Here is a 25914-nt window from a genome sequence, read left to right as displayed (position 1 = left end):
TATCTAAAGTATTCATGTAACTGTCACTTTCTCTGAATTAGAACTTTATTCATGTTGGTGGTGGATGAGGAGGGAGAAGGCAGGGAATTAATACCAAATAGGAAGACGGTATCATGGATTTAGTAGGCAGTATGCCTTATTATTCTCAGCAAAATAGTAATAAACAGTTCCTAACGTCTGTCCCTTCCTCTTCTCCTGCCACTGCCCACAACTATTAAATGTGATTTAAAGTGAAAATGACAAAACTATTTTCAGGCCATCCCACTGTTCTTTTTGGTTATGCAAAGGCACGTGAAGTTACAAAGAGTATCTCTGGGACTGGGACACCAAGTACATTGACATTGTATTTCATTGTTCATATAATACCTAACATAGTAAAGTCTTTTAGGCAGCATTGTGGTTACTGTGTAATAATTCTGTTTCTTAATAAGTAAACAAACAATAAGTGGTTTGCTTCTTCAGGAAATATTATGCTGTAAAGGTATTCAAAGAAATAGGGAGCAAAAATAAAACTTGCATTGAATCAGAGAGGTGCATCATCATCTAGTTTTTGTTATTAGCAGTGTTTTGGGGAAAGTATGCAGTGTTTTGGAAGGTGATCTGAAAGACTTGGCACTGAAGATGAGGAAACCTGTGAAATGATTATGAGCCTTAGCAACGTTTTTGGTCTCATTATCACTGCTTCTGTTGGACATACATCGACTTAAATTATTTCTTTTTAGTTCTAAAAGACAAGCATTTCTGTTCTACAGATTATTCCCATGGCTGGGAATTTAGGTGATGTTAGAGCCTCTCTACCATCTATTTTAATGAGGAGGATCTCGTTCATTGTGCAAAGTCAAATGTTTTGTGCTAGTTATTTCAAACTCAGACTAAGAAACACTGATGAGAGATGGGCTAAAGAGGAATATCAAGTTTCTACGGTGTACCTTTTAGTTAAAAAAAAAAAAAACAACCCACAAAATATTAGGAATGAGTTTTAAGATAGGCAAATAGGTACAGGTAATCTAACAATAGATACAGTTGAATGTCATAGCCGGTAAGGCTGAAACTGTTCATACCTTTTTGTGTGGTAAGTAGCAAGTTTGCAGCAGAGTCTTGTTTATACTAAGGTTTGAGGTTTTTGTGTGCTCTGGCCTCACACCTATTAAAAGCATTAAATAGTTGAAAAACTAGTATTTTTTGGGATGGCTGGTTTCATATAGGTCTATTTCATTAGAGAAAAAGTAATCTTTATTAAAATAATAGGCATTCCTATAGGAAATAGTGGCTAAGTATCTGTATAGTTCTAACTCAAGCACAGTTAGAAGGTGCACAAGAAGTAAACATGCTTCAGCAAAAACCAGTTAATTCTCCAATTCTACCCTCCCAGTTGTCTGTCATCCCCTGACCTACCCCCCCTGCCAAAAAAAAAGCTTTAAAATTAGAAATTGCAATAAAGTGTAATTACTTTTCTTTGAAGTGATAAGGCAGTGGCTGATGGTACAGGGTACTCAATTAGATTGATGGTCTGATACGGTACAACAATTACTGTAATTCAATTTGGAGCTTGTTTTGGGTGATGTGTTACATAGCAGAATAGTTAAAGCTGGGAGAGCTGCTGGTATTAGTAAGATTGAGCTCTCACATCTTGAAATACAGATAGCTGACTGACTTAGACTTTGTTCTCAAATGTCCTTGTGTGCAGATGTGTTTTTCTGAAAGATACTTACAGTCAAACTTGTAGTTAAGCATGTTAAATGTTAGCATGGAGAGGGAGAAAAATCCAACAATACTTTGGAGAACACCTCAGTATAGTGCTTGGAGCAGAATCCAGAATAGGGTCATATTTTGCTTGATGTCGAAAACACTGGCAGGTCAAATCATGCTTCTGTTGATGCATTCATTGTGATTCTGATGCTGAACTATTCTGCAGAGTCATGCAGAATGAAAATACAAACACTTAGGTCCATTTCAGAGGTAGTAAAGGTTTGAATGTTAGTCCAAATAGCCGTGTAACTGCATTTTGTGTATTTCCATGCTGTTTGTTTGGAATAGGTAAAGTTGGGCGTAGGTAAAGGGTGAAGTTGAGGGTAATGTTGCTGCTTATATTCTAGAAAATATTACTTGTGCTTAAGATCTGAAAATCTTGTACTTAGTAACGGAGTTCTGATTTTTTATTACAGTAACGTTTAAGAAATGTTAGTAGCTTGTCTTATGTGCAAAGTCTAGTCGAACAAAAAGAGTTCATTATAATACTTATAAAAGCTTATGTTCTGTTGGAAGAAAAGAGCAGAATTAGATGTTGCAGAAAGCCTAATAGGAGGAGGAAAGAAACCAGCTACAATTTCAGTTAGGGGTGGGACTGGCAGGGAAGAAATCTCTGCTGTTTATATTCTGTTTGACATCAAAGTTTTGGCATAAAATTTTAGAATTCCTGTTTGCAGAGTCCAGTTTTCACTTTTCATTTAGAGCTGTATGAATTTTAAATACTTGTACATCTGTTATTTCTTTCCTTTCGCTTTTATTTTCTTGTCCTGGAGTCAGAGATTGATATCAAGACAAATTTCTGTCATTCTATTGAGTTGTCATGAGCTTTTCTGTTTGACAAAGCTTTTAAAGTGTCCTTTTAAAAAAGAATTTTATTTCTCTTTTTTTTTTTTTTTTTGTCGTCACTTAAATCTGATTTGAAAGTACTCTTGACAGGCTTTTTTTGTTATTATTTAAGAGGAGGACACAGAGTGGTAGGTATATTTTACATTGGTTCTAGCTTCTTTTTACAGTTTGTCAGTGCAAGAATTGTCTCTTGGTAGGCTGCACCTTAGAACAATCCAAATAATTTTAGCTTTCAAGCCACTCTTTGTCATTTAATGTATCAAATAAAAATCTTTACCTTGTACTTTCTGGATTTGTTGCTGCCACATTGTGGTTCTCTTCCCCCCCCCCCCCCCCCGTGTGGGGTGGTGGTTTGTTCCCCCCCCCCGCCCCCCTTTTTTTTCAAAAAGGAGGAATCAGGACTAAGGTGAATTTCTGTTACAAACTTTTTTCATTTGTGACTTCTGCTGTAATGCTAATAGTCACGCATACAAATTGGCACTGGACCAGGCTTCCTAGAGAGGTGGTTGATGCCCCAAGCCTGTCAGTGTTTGAGGCATTTGGGCAATGCCCTTAATAACATGCTTTAACTTCTGGGTAGCCCTGAAGTGGTCAGGCAGGTGGACTAGATGATCATTGTAGGTCCCTTTTAGCTGAAGTATTCTATTAATATTGTTAAAATAAGATTTTATTTTTTTTTTTTTCTGATGGAGAAGAAAGTACTTCATCTGGAAGAAACTTACTTAGTAGCCTATTTTTAATAATTTATTTAAGTTCCACCATTTCCTCCTTTATAGAAGGAGAAAAGGGGAAAGAAGTCCAAATAAAACCTATAATGAAATAAGAGGGTTTTTCCCTAGAAGATTTTACACTGAAATGAAGCTTACTTCTTTATTTTTGAAAGTTTCTTGTGTGTGCTTTAGTTTTACATAGGAAAATGAGAGCCAAATGTTGACTGTGTATGTTTCATGAAACAGTTTTATAAACTTTCTGGAACTCACAAGTGTTTGGATGGCCAGTGTCACTTTTTTTTTTTAAGCATACAGCTCACTTAATATTGTTGAATCAGTTTGTTAATGAGCTGGTTGCAAATGCTGTTTGGCAATGAACAATGATTAATCGGACAAATGCTGTGCAGAAGCACCACAAAACTACTGTGTAACATGGCATAAATAGCTGTTTTCACACAAATGGATTTAAATGAGGAGAGACTATAGTGTGGGTGTAAGTTACATATTAAGATCTTTAATAGGTATGATCAAGATTAATACAAATAGATCCCCCCTTTTCAAAATATTTGCTTTAAAAACTGCACAACAAATTGAGACTACGTAGTTTCTGCTAAAATAAAAAAGTGAACACATGGCTTATGACAAATCATGAGAAGCATGACTCAAGATGTCAGCTAGCTGTAGTTTTGGAATGTGTCAGAGCCAATTTGCTTAATTTACTTTAGATTTTGTGCATTTGTGAGCATGTGTAAAACTGAAGGGTCTTGAGCAGGATAAAATGACAACTGTATTACGTAGTTCTAATATTTGTGGTTAAACAAAAAAATCACTAATTATTAATCTTTGAGAGAAGTTCAGATTCTGCAGACGTGAAGTCTAGTTTCAGATAGAATTATATTTGTTAAATATTTGTTAAGTATTTGTTAAGGTTTTGCTATCCTTTTGATAGGAGCAAAGGAGAACAAAAGCTAAGGAAATGTATTAGGGCTGTTGATGTACATGGCTTTGTCTCTACTTATGGCTATTCTGATATTTTAGGGCTCTCAAGCATGTATTTTGAATGTGATTCCTTCATTAAGTGGAAAAAAAAGCAAGTTTTATTTGCATGTTACCGATAAGAAAAATGAATCAGAATAGCAAGTTCTGAATTCAGTGGATTATTTTTTGCTACTCTTCTAAGAGAGTGCCTGTCTGATGGCATTAAACTTAGTACTTTGAATGAACTGATCTGTGCAATCAACTGTTAGCTTTATATATAAAAAAAATTACACTTTTTTTTTTTTAAGAAAAGCTTTTCTTTTTTTAACTCGTGAATTTTGGAAGTCAAAATTCAGGCAGTCAAATTCAGGCAGCTTGCAAGGCCTTCTACAAATGTAATACAATTCACAGAAGGAAAGCTCTGCTTTCCTGGAAATGGCTAAACATTTGCCTGCTGATGGGAAGTAGTGAATGAGTTCCTTATTTTGTTTTTCTTGCGGTGTGGCTTTTGCTTTACCTATTAAACTGTCTTTATCTCAACTCACAAGTTTCTGCTCTTTTACCCTTCTGATTTTCTCCCCTGTCCCACTGGGAGGGAGTGAGTGGCTGCATGGGGCTGAGCTGCTGACTGGGGTTAAACCATGACAGGAGCAAAAGAGAAAACTTTTCCTCCTTCTCTAGAAGGTTGCCTTGGTGGTGGTGAGAATTACTGGTGTAAGCAAGGCTTTTCCAGAACCTCCATTTCAGACATCAGCACTCTTTATGTTAACAAACTGCTAGAATATATGAAGCGATTACAGTGTGTCAGCAAGATAGGAGCACATTTGATAAAGAATGAGGATAGTCCTGTTAATTGGATGTAATACAGAAGTATCGGTCTGCCTAAAATGTCAGTCACGGTCTTCTTTAGTTGCAGAATAACAAAACACCACAAGCTTTTACTGCAGTACTTTTTTTTTTTTCTTCCGCAAAGTAAAACTGTGAGGACATATTTTAGGCTATATGAAGGATAAAACTACTACACACCAAATCCTATACGAGAACTGAAGAAAACGGAGTTTCTATTCTCCCTTTTAGTTCTATTATTTTAAATTTTCTTTGTTATAGTCTAAGCTGACAATAGCTTATGTGTTTTAAAAGTTCTATTTCTTAACCAAAAGCTTTATGTTAATAGGATTTTACTGTTGTCACATACATTTCAAAGATTTTTTTCTTGTTACATAACATGGTATTCTGATCTAGAATTATAGTAGTTCAAAAGAATGAACTGGTTTTGTCTGGGCAGTCATTAATACTGGTTCAACATTGTTACACTCAAGTGGTGGTGAGTTGAGGCAGAATGTTTTTGCATTGTCTTCTACAAAGCTATGTTATTTATTTGATGTATGTGAATCTTCCAAAAATTCTGTAAATGTTGCTGTTGCATCTTTATCCTGCAGTAACTTAAACTGACCAGACCACTATTTAAATATAATCTTGAATAGATACTTCACATTTTTCACTGTGATTATAAAGGAGTTTATTAGTCTATGACCAACTGTGCCTTAAAGTCAGAAAGCAGTAAATACCAATGGTTCTCTGTACAAAGTGGCATGTGCTGAATAGAAGATTTAATTAGGACCAGCTGGGATGAATTATTGTACTTAAAGGTTGTTATTTGTTTTTATCCATAATATACTATAATTTTTGTATGAATTTGTATAACAATCTGGGGAAAAAAATTAAACCAGTAATTCTTCAAAAATATTATGTTCTTTATTAAATGTTTTATTTGCTCTTTCATGTAATAGGTGAAATATTACAGACACTTGGCACCTGATCACTTGCTTCAAATATGCCATCGACTTGGACCGCTTCTAGAGCAAGAAATTCCCCAAAGTGTCCCTGGAGTGCAGACATTATTAGGAGCTGGCAGACAGTCTTTGCTTCGTACAAACAAAAGTATGAAAATTTTATGGGCATTTTGAGAGTTCTTGGTATTTCATGCCTTTTCTGTGTTTTCACATGAAAAAAACACTTGCCTACAATTTTTGTGTAATTCTTTTAAAACAGGTTGCAAACATGTTGTGTGGAAGGGATCTGCTCTTGCTGCACTACATTGTGGGAGGCCTCCAGAGTCCCCTGTAAATTATGGCAGTCCACCTAGTATAGGTAAGTCAATTTTATTTTGGCATTGCCATTGCAATACCTAACTCTCAGGGTGATTGATTATTGTGATAATGAGAGCTTAGTAGTAGTTCTATTTGTATTTGTCCTTGTTTGTGTCATATACCTTACCTTTAGTATTGTTTTTATTAAGATGCTGTGTTGCCATACTTACCAGTTTGTATATGGGGAAGAAATAGGTATTGTAAATTCATACACTAGTTCTGCTTGGAAGCTAATTCTGTCTTTGAAGTATGAAATGGAATAAAATATATTTCAACAGTGAATACATACAAATAAAACTCTTATTCTTAAAGATATAATAAAGCTGTGAGTAGATAAATAATTAGTACTATATAACAACTTAAAATCAGGACAGTATGGCCTGCACCCATTGTTGGGGCAAATAAGTCACGTGGACTGGTAATAGCTTGCTTTGGAAAGCTTTGAGTGTCTTGTAGAAGTTATTGAAGTTACAGAAGTAGCTGTGTTTTAGTTTGCTGTGCTGTATCGTGAAGTGTGCATATGCTGTCTATACTGTTGAAAAACTGAGAAGCTGGAGGTCAGGGGTATTCTTTTTCTTTTTTTTTCTTTTTTAGATGTTATTTTAAGCTCTCATATGGTCACTAAAACATGTTCATTAACTTTCAACCTTTTAACAAGAAGATAGATATTTTTTTTAATTGCGAGAAGAATCAGGATATGTGATATTTTAGGAGAGACTTTAAGGAGCATCCTTTTTCTTTTGTCATGGATAGGAAAATGTGTAAAATCACTTGTGTCTGTTTGTCTTTCCCTGCTGATGTCCAGGGAAGGGGGAACAGTTAAGACAAAATTGTCAGTGTGTATTATACCAAAACAGTGGTGATTTCTACCAAAACAGTAGTTGCAGATAGATGTGCAGTGTTGGATGAGAGTGGGCAGGGAATATCCAATTGATTGGTTCCTGGTCAGGTGCAGCTGCTGTAAAGACAAAGGTTTCTGTCTTGGCAAAAAAGAGAAGACTGAAGATATATTGTGGGAACTAATGAGTAACAATGTAAAATACATAGCCAGGTGCTTTTTGGAACAGAGGCATTTTTAATATGGTAACTTGTCATTACAATTTTGCAGTCTCTAAACTCCTTTTGGAGGCTATTGATAGCCTGTATAGATAAAATACAGAAACAATTGAGAGTGCTTAATTTCGGCTATTTATATTATTTCTAATGTTGAAGAAACTCAAAATCAAATTTCAAAATGCATACCGTTACACTTTACCCAGAGAATTGTAGTTCTCTTTTAACAGCTGAAGCAGAAGCATGCTACAGCTAAGAAGCTCTTAGGTTGAGCACAGTCAATTTTGACTTGGTCAGATGGCAGAGTATTTGATGTCCTAGTAGCTCTTCCTTTCTAAAGTACAAGTTGCATGCTTTCCATGGTATTTCTGTAGATGCTTGGAATATAGGAAGAAAACATTGTTTTTCTGGGTGTTTAGAGCTAATTTTTCAGAGCCTCTTCAGCTAGTATGTGTATTGGTCAGAGGTTAAATCCTCACATAGCACCTGCATCCATTCGATGTGGTTTTGTTTAGAGCTCTTATTTTGGTATTTATGTAGAGAAATTTTTCCATGTTGTGCTATAGATGTGGGGGAGAAAATGCGTGTTGCTGAGTAGAATAATTTCCCTCTTGAGTGGCTGTGCATTGGCTTGAAGATTCTATACTTTGAAAATCTTGGGCTAGATTAGCAGCTAGTTCTGCAAGGTGACTGGAGGACTGAGCTTTCTAGTAGCTCAGATTTCTCTAGTGGTTGCCTTACCTTTTCCTTTACTTGGGAATACGTTGTTTTAAAACATGTTGGAGAAATCAGAGTGGAAGAGGACTGTTTTGCATTGTACTGTAGCTTGCTCCATGGTGTATACTTATTAAAGGGAGAAAGACTGTTGTATGAAATCCATGGCAGCTGGAGTTCAAAGAAAGTTGTAGAGTTGCCGTGGTAGTGGAATTAAATGTTAAAAAAAAAAACAAAAACAAAACCCCAAACCAAAACAACTTTCAGATTCTTTCAGGGAAGAACAAGTGAGGCTTTCTAAATAAATGTTATTTTTATTGAACCTTTTGCAGAGCACTGAATATTTGCAAAATTACAGTTATTTCAACATACCACTTTTTTTCCTGACCAATAATTTCCTTTTCCAAACATTGCGATAAGTGCTGGTAACTGAACGTTTTCAATTGTGAAGTGTATTTGAATTTTTTGGATGTCTGGTTCAGAGCTGTGTGTTAAAGCATTTGGTTTTGATTTATCCTGTTCTGGTTTGATCTTCTCAATGAAATCATGAGGTGGAATGACACTTCTTTTATAAATTGAACTAGAAAATTTTGTTCTTAAATAACTTCTGTTTCTTTAAATAACTTCTGTTTTTCCACTGGGAAGGCTGTATTTTATGCATTTGCCCAAACAACAAAAAAATGGGAACCTGTTCTTCAGACTGTATTTCAGGTGGAGAACACACTGGTGCTTGGGGAACAGAAAAGATACGGAAGTCTTTCGATATTGTGAAGGAAAACTTAACTTAATTTCACTGAACATACAGAAATATTAATTTGTTTCCTAGCCTGATGAACCAATGGAATTATGATGCTGATGGGATATTCTTTAGAATTAAATTTTTGTGTACATTGTGCCACCTGCCTTGTAGTTAGCTGGTTTACGTGTGTCGTGGTTTTAACCCAAGCCAGCAGCTGAGCACCACACAGCCACTTGCTCACTCCCACCCCATTGGGATGGGGGACAGAATTGGAAGAGTGAAAGTGAGAAAACTTCTGGGCTGAGATAAAGACAGTTTAATAGGTAAAGCAAAAGCCGCATGCACAAGCAAAGCAAGACAAGGAATTTGTTCCCCACTTCCCATGGGCAGGCAGGTGTTCAGCCATCTCCAGGAAAGCAGGGCTCCATCATGCCTAATGGTTACTTGGATAGACAAACATCATCACTCCGAATGCTGTCGCCCCTCCTCTTCCTCTTCTCCAGGCCTCCTTATAAACTGAGCATGATGCCATATGGTATGGGATATCCCTTTGGTCAGTTGGGGTCAGCTGTCCTGTCTGTGTCCCCTCCCAACTTCTTGTGCACCTCCAGCCATCCTGCTGGCAGGGCAGTGCAAGAAGCAGAAAAGGCCTTCACTCTGTGTACGCACTGCTCAACAACAACAAAACCATGTCTATATAACAAAAACATCTCTATATTATCAACACTGTTTCCAGCACAAATCTAAAACATAGCCCCATACTAGTTACTATGAAGAAAATTAACCCTCTCAGCTGAAACCAGGACAACATGCAATTAAAATACATCTGTACAAATATGCATTTCTCCAGAAAACTACAGAATATCTGTAGAACATAATAAAGAGAAACAAAACTTGACTGTGGCATAATTTTTGTCTGGTTGCTATCACTTGTGCAACATATCTTACAAAAAGTTGCTGAAGTACTTAATTAAAAACAAAAAGAGGTATGTCAAAGGTCCCGTCGTCTTGGATGCAGAAACAGGAAAAGAACTGTTTTTTTTTTCCAGTAATTTTCAGGAACTGTTGAAAAAGCACAGAAGCAAAGCATAAGCTTTGAGAGCTTTGAGCTCAAAGCTCTTGGGGAAGCTGGTCACTCAGGTGTGAAGACCTGAATGAGACTGGCTACTCACCCCAGACAACAAAGAATGTTTTTCCTGACCAGTGAATGTATCTGCCTTTCAAGAACAGTATTTTGTGGTCTTGCTGAATAGTCCAGTGCAAGAAAAATTCTGAGGCATTTTGCACTTTTTCACAGTTTCTTTATTAAATGATGCTGTGGTTTTGGCCGTAAAGAGAATGTGAGGTTGTGAAAGTGGTGTAGATGTCTGGTTTTAGGCCGAAAAGCTAACCTAAGAGTACTTCGTGTAACTATATTATTCTGTTACAGTAAAAAAATTAAGACCACCTTGTGTTAAAGGATCTGTGTAAAAGTAACATCTTCTTACACATACTTATTCAAGTCTGAAGTGAATTATACTAAAGTAAATGACTTTTTGTTTTGCAGGAAGAAATGAGCTATAGAAGTTTTATGGTACTTTGAGAAAATACAAACTGAATAAATATATAGTGAAAGCAAGTGGGATTACATTGAAGTCAGGGAACAGTTTGGAAATGCCTGAGTCTGTATAGCTTTCTCACCTCTCTGAAGTAATAAGGGTTGGCAGTTACTTTCATTAAGCAAATTCATATTATATGTAAAGTTTTAGATTTATATAGATTTTTTTATATTTTCAGAAATGCTCCAGTGAGGAGTCAGTATACTTTCACCTTCATGAAATGCCCAGAGACAAGCTCTGGCTTGATGAAATTGCTAGCTTAACCACTTTACTTGGTTGACAATCATCTGTAAGCCAGGAGTCTTGGAGTACTGTATAGAGTTTAGAAGTTGAATAGAAAAATAATACAAAGGAAGGCAGAAGTCAGTTCAAGCTGACTTTTTTTTTTTTTTTTTTTATCTTGGACATCTTTACAGAGTGGGAGGGGGCGACCCAACAACCCAAAATTTGAGTTCTTGATGCATTTAGTCTTACTAGCTTGGAGAGTGAAAGGAGGAGTCTAGCAGTGTCTTTATTTTTAACAACTCTGAATGCCTTGGTATTCATTAGAGGCGTGTCTGGCCTCTCAAGTTATGAAACTTGGTTGAATATGGGTAAGAGTTGTAAGTGAAGTATATTCTTCAGATATCCTTCCAGGTTTCTTCCAAATCTGGTTCTATTTTTGTGTGAATGGAAGGGGAATGAAGGTGGTTTCTGTTCTTCAGAATATAATTTTCATTAGTTAAATGCAACTCCAGAAAGGAAGAAAATGAAAGATAAACCATAATGATTTTTTTGTGTGTGCTTTTTTAAAATGCAACTTATACTTGGTAGAAAATTAAATTGGATATATCACTGACTAGTGGACAAGGCAGATTACTGTCCCCCGTCTTTAAGACGTATTTCACATTCCAGGCTAAGACCATCTAATTAAGGCAATGGAATTGCTCACTTTAATAAAACTGAAATAAGAAAGCTGGGGGGGGAAATCAGTATAGCTAATACTGCTGTATCTTTCAGACCCCCAAATTTTTCTTCTTTTACAGATTGCTGTTTTTCCCTGAGCTGCTTATTCTATTTTGGGCAGGGAGTAAGTTAGACACATTCTAAAACTTTGAAGGCATTCAGTTGGTGCCTGTTGCATGCCTGTTGACTGGGAGAAAATATATGCTCTTTCATAAGTTCAGCTGAAAACTCGCACCACTTTACCTTCATCAGCTTTATGTTTGATTTTTAAATTGTTCTGAGGGAAACCAAACAAATAAGGTGATTTTGACTCTGAGATGTGTGGTTTTCAGATTAAGGTTGTTGGCAGCAATGAATTTTAACCATAGAAGTGAGATTTTAAAAAACAAAGTTCCATTTTACTAAGTTGTTTTAAGAGCCCAACTCTCCATTCACGGTTGTGGTTTAGCTCCAGCTGACAGCTGAGCACCACACGGCTGCTCACTCACTCCTTGCTGCCCCCTTGCTCCTTCACTCCAATGCCCAGTGGGATGGGGAGGAGAATCAGAAGAAAAAGGTAAAACTCATGGGTTGGGGTAAGGACAGTTTACTAGGACACCAAAGGAAGAGGAAAATAACAGCAATAATACTTTTAAAAGAATATACAATGTGGGTGATACACAATGCATTTTGCTTGCCACCCCGAAAAACGATGCCCAGTATATCCTCCAGTAGCAACTCCTCCTTGGCCAGCCTTCTTTATATACTGAGCATGATGTCATATGGTATGGAATATCCCTTTGGCTAGTTTGGGTCAGCTTTCCTGGCTGTGCCCCCTTCCAGCTTCTTGTGAAAATTAACTCTATCCCAGCCAAAAACTGGGACAACTGTTTAGGTTCCTGAGTGGCCCTTACAAAAAAGAGGTTTAAACTCTTGCCTTCAGAGCTTAAGGTTAGAGCCTTTGGCTAAGGAATCCCATGTTTCTCACCCTACACCACTTTATTTTTATTTTTCATTTTTTTCTTAAACTCTAGTAAAGGTCTTGAGCAACTTGTTATATTTGACCGTTCTCTCAAAGGAGGATTAGACTACAAGATTTTGAGAGGTGCCTTCCAACATCAACAATTCTGTGACTATTCAGTAACAAAAGTCAAAGTTCTGGCATTAAATCTGGTGAGGGACATGAAGGAACACAAAAGGGGCTTTTATAGGTCTATCAGCAGTAGAAGGAACAGTAGGGCCTGCTGCTGAATGGGGCAGGGGACCTGGTGACAAAAGACCTGGAAAAGCTGAGGTATTCAATGCCCTCTTGGCCTGGATCTCTACTGGTAAAGCCAGCCTTCAAAAATTTCAGGCTCTGGAGAGCAGGGGGGAGGTCTGGAGCAAGGAGGACTTTCCATTGGTGGAGGAGGATCAGGTATGGGAATGTTTGAACAAACTGTATATATAAGTCCATGGGTCCTGATAGGATGCACCCCTGGGTGCTGAGGATGCTGGCTGATGTCATTGCAAGGCTACTCTTGGTTATCTTTGAAATGTTCATGGTGGTCAGGGGAGCTTCCTGACGACTGGAAGAGAAAAAATGTCACTCCTGTCTTGAAGCAGGGCAAGAAGGACACTGTGGAACTAAAGGTGGGTCCTCCTTGCCTCAGTCCTTGGGCAAGTGATGAAGTAAATATTCCTGGAAGCCAGCGTACTAAGGACGAGAACATGGTTGAGAGTAGTTGGCATTGATCTATGGAGAAGTCATGCCTCACTAGCCTGATAGCCTCTTAAATGAGAAGAGTGGCTTGGAGAATGAGGGGACAATAGTGAACGTTGTTTATCCTTGCTTCAGCAAGTCTTTCTAAACTGGTTCCTGTAACGTTCTTACTGTCAAACTGATAACATATGGGCAGAAAATCACAAAAAGTTGTGATCAGCAGAATAGATTCCAGTGACTGGCAGGAGGGCAGTCACTAATGGTGTACTCCTGGGGCTGATACTAGAGCTAGTATTGCTCAACATTTCATTAATAACTTCAATGATGAAACACTAAGTTTTGTGGAGAGTGCAAAACTAGAAGGAGTGATTGGTGGATAAAATGGTCTGTGCTGCTGTTCAGGGAGACCCTGGCAGGAGCAATGGATCATCTGGAATCTAATGAAGTTCCACAAAGAGAAGTGAAAGAGTCCTGCCTCTGGGGAGGAATAACCTCATGCGCTAGTGGATACTGGGGACCGACTGGCTGGAAAGCCATTTTGTAGAAAATGAGCTGACCGTCTTGGTGTTCATGTCCTGGTGTTCACCTATGTCCATGGTGAACATGTCAGACGTTGAGTCTACAATGTGCCCTTGCATTAAAAAAAAAAACCAAGCGGCATCCTGGTCTGTTGGAGGCAGTGCATTGCCATTAGGTTGAGGTTGTTCTTCCCTTCTACTCAGCACAGGTGGGGTCACAGCTGGAGTGCTGGGTCCAGCTCTGAACTCCTTAAAACAAGAAAGATGCGCAGACTGGAGCTAGTCTAGTAAAGGACCATAAGGATGATGAAGGGATTGAGGTATCTGTTGTACAATGAGAAGCCAAGAGAGCTGGGATTGTTTAGCCTTGAGAAGAGAAAGCATGGGGGGGGTTGTTATCAATGGGTATAAATACCTGAATAGGAAGGTGTGATGAAGGTGGAGCCAGACTCTTCTCATTGATACCTTCTGCCAGGACAGAGGCCATGGACACAAACTGAAATAGAGGAACTTCAATTTAAACATAAGAAAACACTTTTTGGGGGTGATTAAAGCTCTGACATGGGCTGCCCAGAGAGCTTGCAAAGTCTCCATCCTTGGATATATTCAAAACTTGACTGGACACAGCCCTTAGCAACCTGCTCTAGCTGACCCTGCCTGAGCAGGGCAGTTGGACTAGGTGATCTCTAGCGGTGCCTTCCCACCTCAACCATTCTGTGGTTCTGTGATAGCAGACCATTTCAGTCTTTAAAGCTGGTGATGTTGTGTGAAGATGAGCCCAGTTACCTAAAAACTAGAAACCAATTCATTTTATTTTGAACCAATTGGTAAACAATTGATAGCAAGTTAAATGATAAAATTTGTGGCAAAGTGTTTTTTATGTGATCAAAACATCAAAGAAATATGTGCCTTTCTCAGGTATTGGCTTCTACTGATCAGTTAGCTTCATTACTAAATATGAAGAATCCTGATTTTGAACCCAAAATGCCACTGTCGTCTTATGTTGCACAACAACCACTTAGTAACATCTGATTTTTTGGTTTGTTTAAATTTTTTTAATTTATTTTAAAAGCAGGATCTTATGTGTGACAAGATGTAAATCTAAATTAATCTTAATTTCCTTAGTTGGCCAGGCGTTGGATGGGAGTTTTTTTCTGTGAAGCATCCACAGTGCTCTTCCAGCAAGGAGCAGGCACTCTCTGTTTTGTTGTTTTCCTCTTCCTTCCTTCCAACTCTTCTTACTTCTCTTCATGTTGGTTGACTTGCTATAAGGCTCAACCTGTGCTCTCTAACCCTTCCTGGGATAAAGTCTCATCCTCCTTTCCTCCCTTATTATGTACAGTTTGTGGCTCCCACTGCAGCTGTTTAACTGCTTATACGTTATCACTCTTCCTGTGATTAACACCTTGGTTCATCCTGACTCATTTGTGTGAGGCCAAGCAAAATTTAACCAACAACAGAAAACTGCTAGTATGGCTAAAACAAAATAATAGGCTTACTGTCACGGGGGTTTCTAAAATAATTTTTTCCAAATGCAGTTAAAATCAAGCTAAAATAGATTACAGGCCATATAAGGCCTGACAAGTGTTGATGCTAGATATGGATAACAATTGTTATAAAACCAAAGGCGTATAATTAGTACAAAGGCATTATTATTAATAGTTGGTAGCCTTTCTCACCTTGGCTTCCACCAATTGAAAAATCAATTTTATTGTTTGTCTGCAGGAATTTATTTTTGAGATACAGCTATTTTTATTTTTTACCTGTACTCTAGAGGAAAAAAATAAATGCTGTTGTGCTAGCAGAGTGTGCAGGTGACACGTTGGAGTCATCAGTGTCTGTAAGAAAGGGTGGGAATAGGTCAGTTAAAGAAATCAAGATGGATCATGTGGCAAAGTCAATGACAGTAAATATAAATGTAGTTAAATGGAAGGTGGTATTGAAGAACAATGGTGAATGTGTGAGAATTTTGTTTAAAACAACAATAAAAAAAGTTTGAGAAGTCTTTTAAAAATTTTATGTCTATAGACAGTGTTCAAACCTGCAGGAGATTAATCTTCCCCCTCTTTCCCTCCCCACAATTGCATGATCTTGGTAAAAAATTTTCTTCTGATAGAATGTAAGTTCATAATACTGGTGTTTTTTCCCCCATGTCAAATCACCTTTTAATTTTCTTTTTAACCAGTTTTGCGATTTTTGTATGTTTTAAGTTTTGATCAAGGCCAAAGAGTGAGATAGATCCCAGATTTATTGTTTCCAGTATCACAGCATTGCCTCTTATTTCCTCCAGTAGGTTGATTGTTACTGATCAAGGGGCATTTCATCTGTTGAGTTTCCCAGGAACATGTGAACTAGTAGCAAGTTGCTGATTACCACTTCACATTGGTGAGAATATCATCAGAAATACTGGCTTAGGTTCTGTTAATCTTCTCCAGTGATTTAAAAACAAAACAAAATTCAAACTTGAAATTTATCTCAGGTACTTTAAAAAGTTTTTCATAAATTCAGATCTATGTTAAAAATTACATGCTTATTACATGAAGTCACTGGTGGTTTTATCCTAAGGAGTCTGCTTACAGTTTCGATTTATGGGCAAAACATCTTTGCAAATTAAACTCTTAGTTAAGCTTTTTTCCCTTTTTGTGAGCTATGGTTTAATTGGAAGGCATTGTTAGATGCTGATTTCCATCAGCCATCTCCATCTTACATGAAGAGCCAACAAAAGGTAGCTCCTGAGTAAGTCAAGATTATTGTGTAAGCTCACTTTATTGTTGTGACAAAGACCTTCCTTACTCTGTGTGTGTGTTTGGTTTGTTGGTTTTTTTTTTTTTTTTGGGGGGGGGTGTTTTGCATGTATGGTTTTTTATTGGTGGTTGGTTGGGTTTTTTTTAACTGTAGGATGATTTGTCAGAAACTGAAACTGGATTTATCTTGTGACTGAACTAATCTTAGTTTCCTGCTGTTCTAAAGTAGACTGTTGGCAAGGAAGAGCTTTGTCATAAAGCAAATGCAGCTGCATCTTTTTCTTGTATAAGGAGAGGGTGAAGAGGGTATAGTAGAGACTTAGGGCATAGTGGCACATTGACTAAAAGTGCCGCTCCACACACAGTTAATGATCCTGCTCCTTCACAAAGCATCTTGAAAACTTCCTTGAATCCTTGGGCTACATAGGCAGTTAACTGAAATGTTTCAGTGCTGTTGCTATGGCCTGAGGCCAATGAGCTTGGCGGTTGTCCATACCACTGAGTGCTTTTGCTCCTTATAGAGTAGCTACAATCCAGTTTGCATATTTAATATAGTTTGACCTGTGCTGACTCATGAACTAGTGTCTGGTTGATCTGGACCAAAACCAAGCAATGCAAGAGGTTTGTGACTGTTTCACAGTTGATGCTAAGGAGCGAAGGTGAGTCAGTGCCCAGACCTCTGCCCTGGACCTGCTCAGTTCACTAGTACAGATGTAGCCATGGTCACATATGAAGAATGGCTAAGCAGAGTAGCAATGAAAGTATCAGTTACCTCTGTTGGCACTGATAGATCTTGTTTTTCATGTGTGTGTAGTGCTGTGGACATTGTTGGGCATTTATGTTTTTACTTTTCATATATTCAGAAGCTGGAGATCTGAATATATTACCTGTATTATTACAATGTATCGCCATTGCCATTCTTTGGTCTGATGATGACATGAGCAGCCGTTTGACTAATGTATCCATGCATATAAGCATTATACTCTGTTGCTTTGTCATTGCATGAGTAGCAGTTTAAAATTAATAACATTGACCTTTATTTTCTTTACTGTAGTTCTTGATTTGTTAAAACAGGGTAGATTCCTGCTCCTTGACCTTCTTAGCTTTTAAACCTGAAAAAAAATCCCAAACTCTTTGAACAAGGTTCTGTTAATCAAAATCAGAATTTTCTGTAAGGTTTTGGTAAATTTGTATATAAATTTTTCTTTGGTATTTTTTTTTTGTTTGTTTAGCTGTACCAAGTAGCAATATTCTTAAAAAAAAAAAAAAAAAAAGAATAGATTGTCTTGCAAGTGGTGGATAAACATTTGTGTGGACCTCAAAAAACAGGTTGCCTTGGAGAAGATTTGAATGTTTGCTGATCTTCATTTAATGTCTCTGTAGAAGCTCTTATGCTTGTTAAATTTGAGGTAATTTACTCCTGGAAGCTGCCTCAGTCCTACTGAATTTCTCACAGTAGGTATAAAGTGAGATGAATACGTTTGGGCACTTGAAGTTGAAAGCTGTATTGCATCTTTATGCTCTGTCTTGTGGTTTGGTGGTACTTTTGCACGTCTGTATCATCGGCTACTTTTGTACGTATTTTTCTCTAAGTAGGGCAAAATGAGAGAATTACTATAGTAAGCTGTTCATATGGCAAGTGGTCCAGCGTTGAAATAAACTTTCCATCCTGGAGAAGTATTTTAGTTTATGAACCCAATATAAATGCTGTCTCTTCTTTTTTCTTTCCCCATTTGGTAGTGGATACCCTGTTTTCAAGAAAACTAAATGGAAAATACAGACTTGAACGCCTTGTTCCAACTGCAGTCTATCAACATATGAAGATGCACAAACGAATTTTAGGACACTTATCTTCTGTATACTGTGTAACTTTTGATCGGACTGGCAGGCGAATATTTACTGTAAGTACAAAATCTTTATTTTTGTAGATAATTTTTTTTTTAAAGTACAGATAGTGTGTCACTTAATTGTTTCCAAAAGCTAAATGTACTGATGGTGTGTATCAAGAGCAGATAAATGCTTTACTAATGTTACTGTCATATATGCTTTTTAATAACCAGGCTGGTTTGCATGTTAGAGTAGTTTTGGCATACACATTTTCAGTCTAGATGTGATGGTGATTGCTGATCTGTGTAGTTCAGTCAGAAAACTCAGGTTATTTTCAGTGGAAAGGAGCTGCCCTATGTAGATTCTTTCCTCTGGACTTGTTTTCTCTAGTGAAAACATAAGCAAAAGAATGGACCACCACCACAGAATTCAATTAGGAAGTCAGAGGGGACAATCAATATGTAATTAAAGATTATTTTGACCTTTTTCTGTAACTTTTGTTAAATTTAAAGCATGACTATTAAGTTTAACAGTCTGGTGATACACTTAGATTTGGTACAGCATATGAAAGGAAACTAGAAAGCTGAAAATTAATGTGTGTTGTTACAAATGTAGGTTTACAAGGAATTGTCTGTATGAGATCACAGGAACTTTTTTTTTGTACCAGTGTTCTTAGTTTTTTTAACTGTTTGCTTTTTGCTGCTGCTGTTAAAAAAAAAAAAAATTATTGGGCAGATGTCTGAAATGAGTACTGAAATCTCAAGTTTCCCAGGGAATGAGAATTCTAAAACCAGATAGGTGTCAGTGTACTTTGGATGTCTTGGTAAGTAGTCAATTTTAGTAGAGCCAAAGATGTAAATCCACACCTTGTGCCGGTCGGGGACACTTCAGGTGCGTTTATTACCTTCCCCACAAACACCGGATGTAACTGATATCTTTGTGGATCCAGGAGCTTGATTGTATCCCCTCATGGCAGATATCTCAAACAATGCAGGTGGAAGTTCAGTTCTCCTACTTCATGTATTGCAGTCCTAACTTCTAAAATTCTTTCAAGGCGGTTGTAAATATAATTTGCCCTTTCGCCCACATACGTTTTGCTTTGTTGCGTGGAGGGATGTGTGGTTGCAGGGATGGGACACCTGCAGTGTTTTGAACAGACCCGTTTATTTGTTCACTTGTTACCTCAGGCGTAGCAGACACCTTTTTCATATTTCTTTAGCTTTCATCGGCAAGCTAAGTCCCTCAACAGTCAGACATTAAATTCTTACATCCTGTAGTTTATGCATGATTAACCTATCAGGAAAAGGGTGCTCTGTTCTGGGTTTATTTTATATGTGACATGGCAGAATGGATTAGAGATTTTATGTGTACCAAGTATAAAAAATCTCCTATGCTCACCTTGTTCACCTCTAAATAAAAACTTCTGTTTGTGCTTCCTAGATGGAGTGCGTAAAACTCCTTCTTAAGGTCGTCTCATTCTTCATTTTCCTAAAACTTTCCCATGTTCCTAAAAGCTTTACTTGTCCAGAGATATATACTAAACTTCCTCTTGGGTGCATCTGCAATGATTATTTCTTGTTGCACTTTCCCTTGCTTTTTGCAGTCTGATGTAAAAGTGATTAAAGAGAGAGAATTCTCCAGGCTGTAACAGCAATTTGTTTCCAAAAGAAAAGTAGAACTTGAAATAAAATGGAGGGAGCAATATTGCTTCTGCAGCCCCAGAACTTTGCTGGCAGTCCTTTGCTGACAGATATACTGGTGTCCTGGTGTGACTGCTTGAAAAAGGTCCTAGTTTAGATCATGATTACTTCAATCTAGTGTTAAATAAAGTGCCCATAGAAATTGTGGCTGGTAAATTTTCATTTTGGAGGGCCTGGGACAGAACTTCTTACCTCTGCATTCTCAGGTAAATCCAGTATTTCTTATGTAGACATTTAAGTGATTGTTGACAAATGGAAGACGAAGGGGTTGTATTCCACATTCAGTAAAATCAAAGTTACTGTAGCTGGCGTGATGTAGTCAGTGGATAAACAGTCATGAACTGTCTTGTTGTAATTGCATCTGCATAATGAAGTAGTGCCAATTCTGTTCAATCTAGACCACTACAATTTCTAATGTCTCTAGTGTAGTAAGTAGAAATAGAAATTTATAATAAGTAACCTAAACTTCATTCCACACATCTGTTGCCAACATGTAAATTTGCATGCATCATTAGGGAGTAGTTGCTCTATGCTGTTACTCTACAACCTCCAGCATTCAGTGTGACATTAGCTAGATAAGAGGTTGGTTTAGATTTATAATTGGTTCTAGAAGATGCATCATAACTGTTTCCTTTTCCTCCAGACCTCTGAAGGATTGAAAGCCTCTAAATTCAAGTTCTGTTTCTGCTCTGCTTTAAATTAAAAGGAAAAGAAAGTGATCTCAGCACATTTTTGAGTCATACTCTTCTGGGAGATGTTATCTTTGCTAGGAAGAAGATGCTCTTAGTTTGCCTAAAGGACATATGCAGTTTTCCTACTAGCTAGTAGGTCATACAATGACTGTTTATATTCTTTTACAGATTTCATAAGAGATTTCTGAAGATCATCCTCTTACCTGTTGGGTTTTTTCTGAATATACAAAAATATTCTTAATATACAAACTGTGTTGTCTTGGTTATTTAGTGGGTTTTTTTAATAAACTACAATTAAGGCATCTTTACATGCAATGACACAGCTAAAAGACCTGTCAGCCATCAGTGAAGAAAACCTAATTATTTCTGAGACTGTGTATTCTGGATGTCTTGAAAAGCGTGACTTGCAGAACTCATACGGGTAACAGAAACAAGCATTGTCTTCTCTGGTTCCTGTGCTAATTAACTTTCTGACTGCAAAGGAGGATGGCCATCTCCTTTTCCCCCACCTTTATTTTCCTGTCTCCTCTGAGATTACTCTTTCTAGGGAATAATAAACAGTGTTGTGTAATAGCCTGTGTAAGATTTCCAACCCAAGATTAATTTGTACGTTTCTTGGCAGTTTCACTTCAGCCCACAAGTCTGTGTAATGGTAGGAAAGTGAACCAGTTTTACCCCATACCTTGGCAATGCTGTCATCAGTTCCCTTTTGGTGCTGAACTTGTTCTAGGATTCACTTTTTGACAAATGCTTTTTAATAGGCACATAATTTGTAGCAGTTGTAGACATAACCTTGGAAGCATGAGCTGTGGTGTAAGCCGATGCCCTTGCTAGCAGAACTGCAACAGTATTTTAAGAGTTGTGAATTGTTCCATTCAGTTTAGGTAGAATCCCATGAGTTTATTTGAACTCTAATATTGTTATCTTGCCAAGATGCTACAGAATTTACAATTTTACCTTAGTCTTTTTTTTTCCCCTTTTTCCTTCCTTTTTTTCTCCTCTTTTTTTTTTGTTTTCCTTCTTTCACGTTGAGACTTGCTAACAGTTGTTTAATTTTTCTCTGCAATGGAGATGTACAACACATGCTTCTATAGCTATACTGTAGCCAGCTGGTAGAGAGCAGGCTGGTTTTATGCCGATCTTCTTTCCTTGGTGTCCTGTTATTAAATAGACCTCTGAGGTCCCTCCAGGTGGCATTAGGTCCCAGAACTAGCTTTTTTTGCTGACCATTTTACAACTTTGTCTATGTGCAGGTTGCTGTCCATCGGTTACATTTTGCATGCAGCATTTCAGGGGTCTCATAATACAGGGTTTGGCTTATTGGTTGACTTTTTCTTTTTTTTTTTTTTCCATTTCTTTTCTTTTTTTGCTCTTTTTTTTTTTTCTGTGCTTTGAACAATCTGTTCATCCAATAAAATGACCGCATGCTGTAAGCTCACTGTAAAGTCAGTAGCTTATTCATTATATTGATCTGTACAATGTGAGAACTGCAGAATTATGTTTTATGCAATATGTATAGTTCTGTAGACAGAATATGTTGGTTGTTGGTTGTTTTTTTTAAAATTTGTGCAGCTCCGAGAAAAACAGGACCAATGATTTGAGATTTCTAGAGTATGATGCAATTAATATTAATGGCTTGATTCTGTTCTCATGCATGTGCTGCTTTGAGAAAGAGATTAATCCACATGTGAGTGATTTCCACCCCCTACAGTGTTTTGGAAGTTTTGAGTTCCCTATTCCCCTCTTCTACTTTCAGGTGTCTCTTTTGAGCGGTGAGGCTGCTGTTGGTCAGCATCAATTTTAAATGCACATGCACACCCTTTTTATCTCCTCTGCTTCTTGGGGTTTTGTGATGATGACTGCACTTTTGAGAAGAATACACAAGCTTCTTCATACTCTTAAGTCTCACATCATGGTAACAGTAGAACAGAATGAGCTGCTACTATTATTCAGATAATCATTGCATCATGTAGGTGTAGACTTTGAACCTTTTTGAAGCTTTAGATACAGAAGTGCAAATTTGAATATAGAAACACAGGAACAATTATCAAAACTTATTAATTGAGTAGCATGGGGGGGAAGAACCCAAATCAGAGTGGTTTTTAGAGTGCTCGTATGTTTGTTTTAAGGAAGCAGAGGGATTAAAACAATCTGCTTAGAGCTTTATGAGCAGAGTTTAGAGGAAAAAAAGGAGCCCTTTTTTTTTTCTCTAAACTGCTTATAAAGCTCTAAACAGCAAGTTTGCTAGTTCTGTTGTAGACCCGCATTAACTTGTTTATTGGAATTGATTTGGAAGCGTGCGTTACCGAGCTTTTGTTTACCAACTTTTTTTCCTCTTTCCTTCTGTTCAGCTTCTCAGCAACTTAGAAGTGAATAAATTAAGCTATAAGTGAAATTAGCCTGTGTGTGTATGATTGTCAAAAACATTCTATGAGCTAATAATTTAAACTTTTTGTTTGTTTTTAACAAAAACCAGTGTCTCTTTCAAGGTATTCAATATGAATGAGATTTGGAGCCTTTTCAAAAGCATTAAATGCTAACAACTACATTTAAATGCACTTAACTGTAACTTTAAAACGTTCTTGAATCTTCTTTCTTGTAGATGTTCCGGGTAGATGAGCATCTTACTGGGAGGTCCCAAGTTCCACCTATTAATTAAAACTTATTCCTGAAGGTGGTTTATTTTCTTTTCATACAGGTATTTGAGCTGAGCTAAAAGTAGCAATAAAGGTAGAATAAGATGCATAATAGGTTCATTTATTGAGTCATAGTTCAATGGGTCTGAATAAAAAAAGGTGGTGATCTAGGAGGAAATGGTCATTTCAAGGGTTTGATAAAGATTTTGAGAGAAAAAAGAGAAATAACAGAAGTTAGAGTATTGAGCACTTGATTTTCATATTCATACAGTCTAACATGATGGGGCAGAGAGCAAAGACTGCAAACACTTTTTAAAAGTTTGAGGGTACAATTTGAAGAAGTTCTGAGGTAATTGAGAAGGACTTCTGAGGTTCACACCAAATAATTGGATTAATGTATACTTAATGTGGTGGGTTGACCCTGGCTGGAGGCCAGGTGCCCACCAGAGCCGCTCTCTCACTCCCCTCATTCACTAAACAGAGGAGAAAAGGTATAACGAAATGCTTGTAGGTCGAGATAAGGACAGGGAGAGATCACTCACTAATTGTTGTCACGAGCAAAACAGACCGAACTTAGAGAGGGAATTCATCTAATTTATTACTAAGCAAAACAGAGTAGAGGAATGAGAAATAAAATCAACTCTTAAAACACCTCCCCCCACCCCTCCCATCTTCCCGGGCTCAACTTCACTCCCGGCTTCAGCCTTCCCCCCCTCAGCGGCACAGGGGTATGGGGAATGGGGGTTGCGGTCAGTTCATCACACGGTGTTTCTGCCGCTTCTTCATCCTCAGGGGGAGGACTCCTCTCATCGTTCCCCTGCTCCAGCATGGAGTCCCTCTCACGGGGTGCAGACCTTCAGGAGCAAACTGCTCCAGCGTGGGGTCCCCCACGAGGTCACAAGTCCTGCCAGCAAACCTGCCCTGGCGTGGGCTCCCCTCTTCACGGGTCCACCGGTCCGGCCAGGAACTTGCTCCAGCGTGGGCTTCCCACAGGCCACAGCCTCCTTCAGGTGCCTCCACCTGCTCCGGCGTGGGGTCCTCCATGGGCTGCAGGTGGAATCTCTACACCCCCTTATCCTTCCTCCATGGGCTGCAGGGGGACAGCCTGCTTCACCATGGCCTTCACCACGGGCTGCAGGAGGATCTCTGCTCCAGTGCCTGGAGCACCTCCTCCCCCTCCTTCTGCACTGACCTTGGTGCCTGCAGAGTTTCTTACATCTTCTCACTCCTCTCTCCAGCTGCAAAAGCTCTCTCTCTCTAAGTGTTTTTCTTCTTCTTAAATATGTTATCACAGAGGCGCTGATTGGCTTGGCCTTGGCCAGCGGCGGGCCCGTCTTAGAGCTGGCTGGCATTGGCTCTATCAGACACAGGGGGAGCTTCTAGCAGCTTCTCACAGAAGCCACCCCTGTAGCCCCCCCGCTACCAAAACCTTGCCACGCAAACCCAACACAACTTACCTTGCTGCGTTGTGGCGAAAATGACTACTGAAGTCCTAGATTAGGTGAAATTAGGCAAAATTTCAGAATTTGTGTTGTACTTGCTGCTAGACTGCTCTGATTTTTTTTTTTTATAATGCTCTAAGGGTATTGGAAAAATTGAAGATTAATGCTCAGAAAAGAGCTGTGGCACTGTCCAAAGCTTTGGAAAACTATGCCTGTTAGTAAGGTGCTCTAGCATGCTAGAGGTGTAGAACTTCTAGTGAAAAAAGCACAGGGGTGGTTTGATTGTTGTGCAGTTTTGTCTATGGGGTACTTTTTTTTTTATTTGGATCCTATTATAACTGCATTAACAGAGTACCTTCCCATTAGAACAACTTTTACAAGGGCTTTGGTGATTTCTAACCTGTGGAGGTGCTAAAAGTATGTAGGGGAGAGGAAGCTTTTTGTTATGCATACTGAGGGGTGTGAAAAGGAGACTAAGAGGCAATTTTGGAGCAAAACCATGTTTCTCAATAGGGTGGCCAACCTGGTGAGGAGTATATTAGAGCAGGAAAGATGTGGGAGGGAGACAACGAACCACAGTCATGTGAGGAAGTCATAGACTTGGTGGGTAAGCAAAGAATGTGGGGTGATGTAGACAGGAAGGACCCTGAAAACAACAAAAAGGGCTGAAAGGGACCCACCCCAAGCGTATGCACACAGATCAAGAAATGCATTATGGGGAAGGCTTTCACACTTTAAGAAATCAGGCCCATCTGATGTGCTTGTACACTAATGCATGCAGTATGGAGAAAAGCAGGAGGAATTGGAATTCTCTGTGTAGTTGCAGGGCTACGATCTCATTGGAACCAAAGAGGGGGGATGGGGTTGGGTAGCTCACAGGACTGGGATGCTGCCGTGGATGGATACAGGCTCTTCAGGAGGGGTGGGCTGAGATGGCAAGGAGTGGGAGTCACCCCTTATGTGAGAGAGCAGTGGGACAGCTGAGAGCTCATGGGTGAGGGTTAAAGGACAGACCAGTGTGGGTGACATTGGGGTGGCTGTCTGCTACATGCTGCCTGATCGGGGAGAAATAGATGAGGCCTTCTTGAGGCAACTGGAAGAAGCCTCACCTGCTCCTCCTGGCAGACTTGAACCACCCTGGTATCTGCTAGAGGAGGAACACAGCAGCATACAAGCAATTCAGGCAGTTTCT

General features: G+C 38.4%; 1 protein-coding gene across 2 annotated transcripts in view; it reads left to right on the top strand.

The window, feature by feature from the left end:
• Nucleotides 1-25914, top strand: part of PHIP (pleckstrin homology domain interacting protein) — a 121552-nt gene that overhangs the window by 5269 nt on the left and 90369 nt on the right. For both annotated transcript variants that reach the window (XM_054819393.1, XM_054819392.1), the window contains exons 5-7: nucleotides 6074-6224; nucleotides 6336-6434; nucleotides 18166-18326. In XM_054819393.1, coding sequence (XP_054675368.1) covers nucleotides 6074-6224; nucleotides 6336-6434; nucleotides 18166-18326 — 411 coding nt within the window. The remainder of the gene's footprint in view (nucleotides 1-6073; nucleotides 6225-6335; nucleotides 6435-18165; nucleotides 18327-25914) is intronic.

The sequence above is a fragment of the Grus americana genome, chromosome 3 (genome assembly GCF_028858705.1).
Source record: "Grus americana isolate bGruAme1 chromosome 3, bGruAme1.mat, whole genome shotgun sequence".
In the NCBI taxonomy this organism is placed as follows: Eukaryota; Metazoa; Chordata; class Aves; order Gruiformes; family Gruidae; genus Grus; species Grus americana.
Note: the sequence above shows the minus strand (reverse complement) of the source record. Positions and strands in the feature narration are given on the sequence as shown.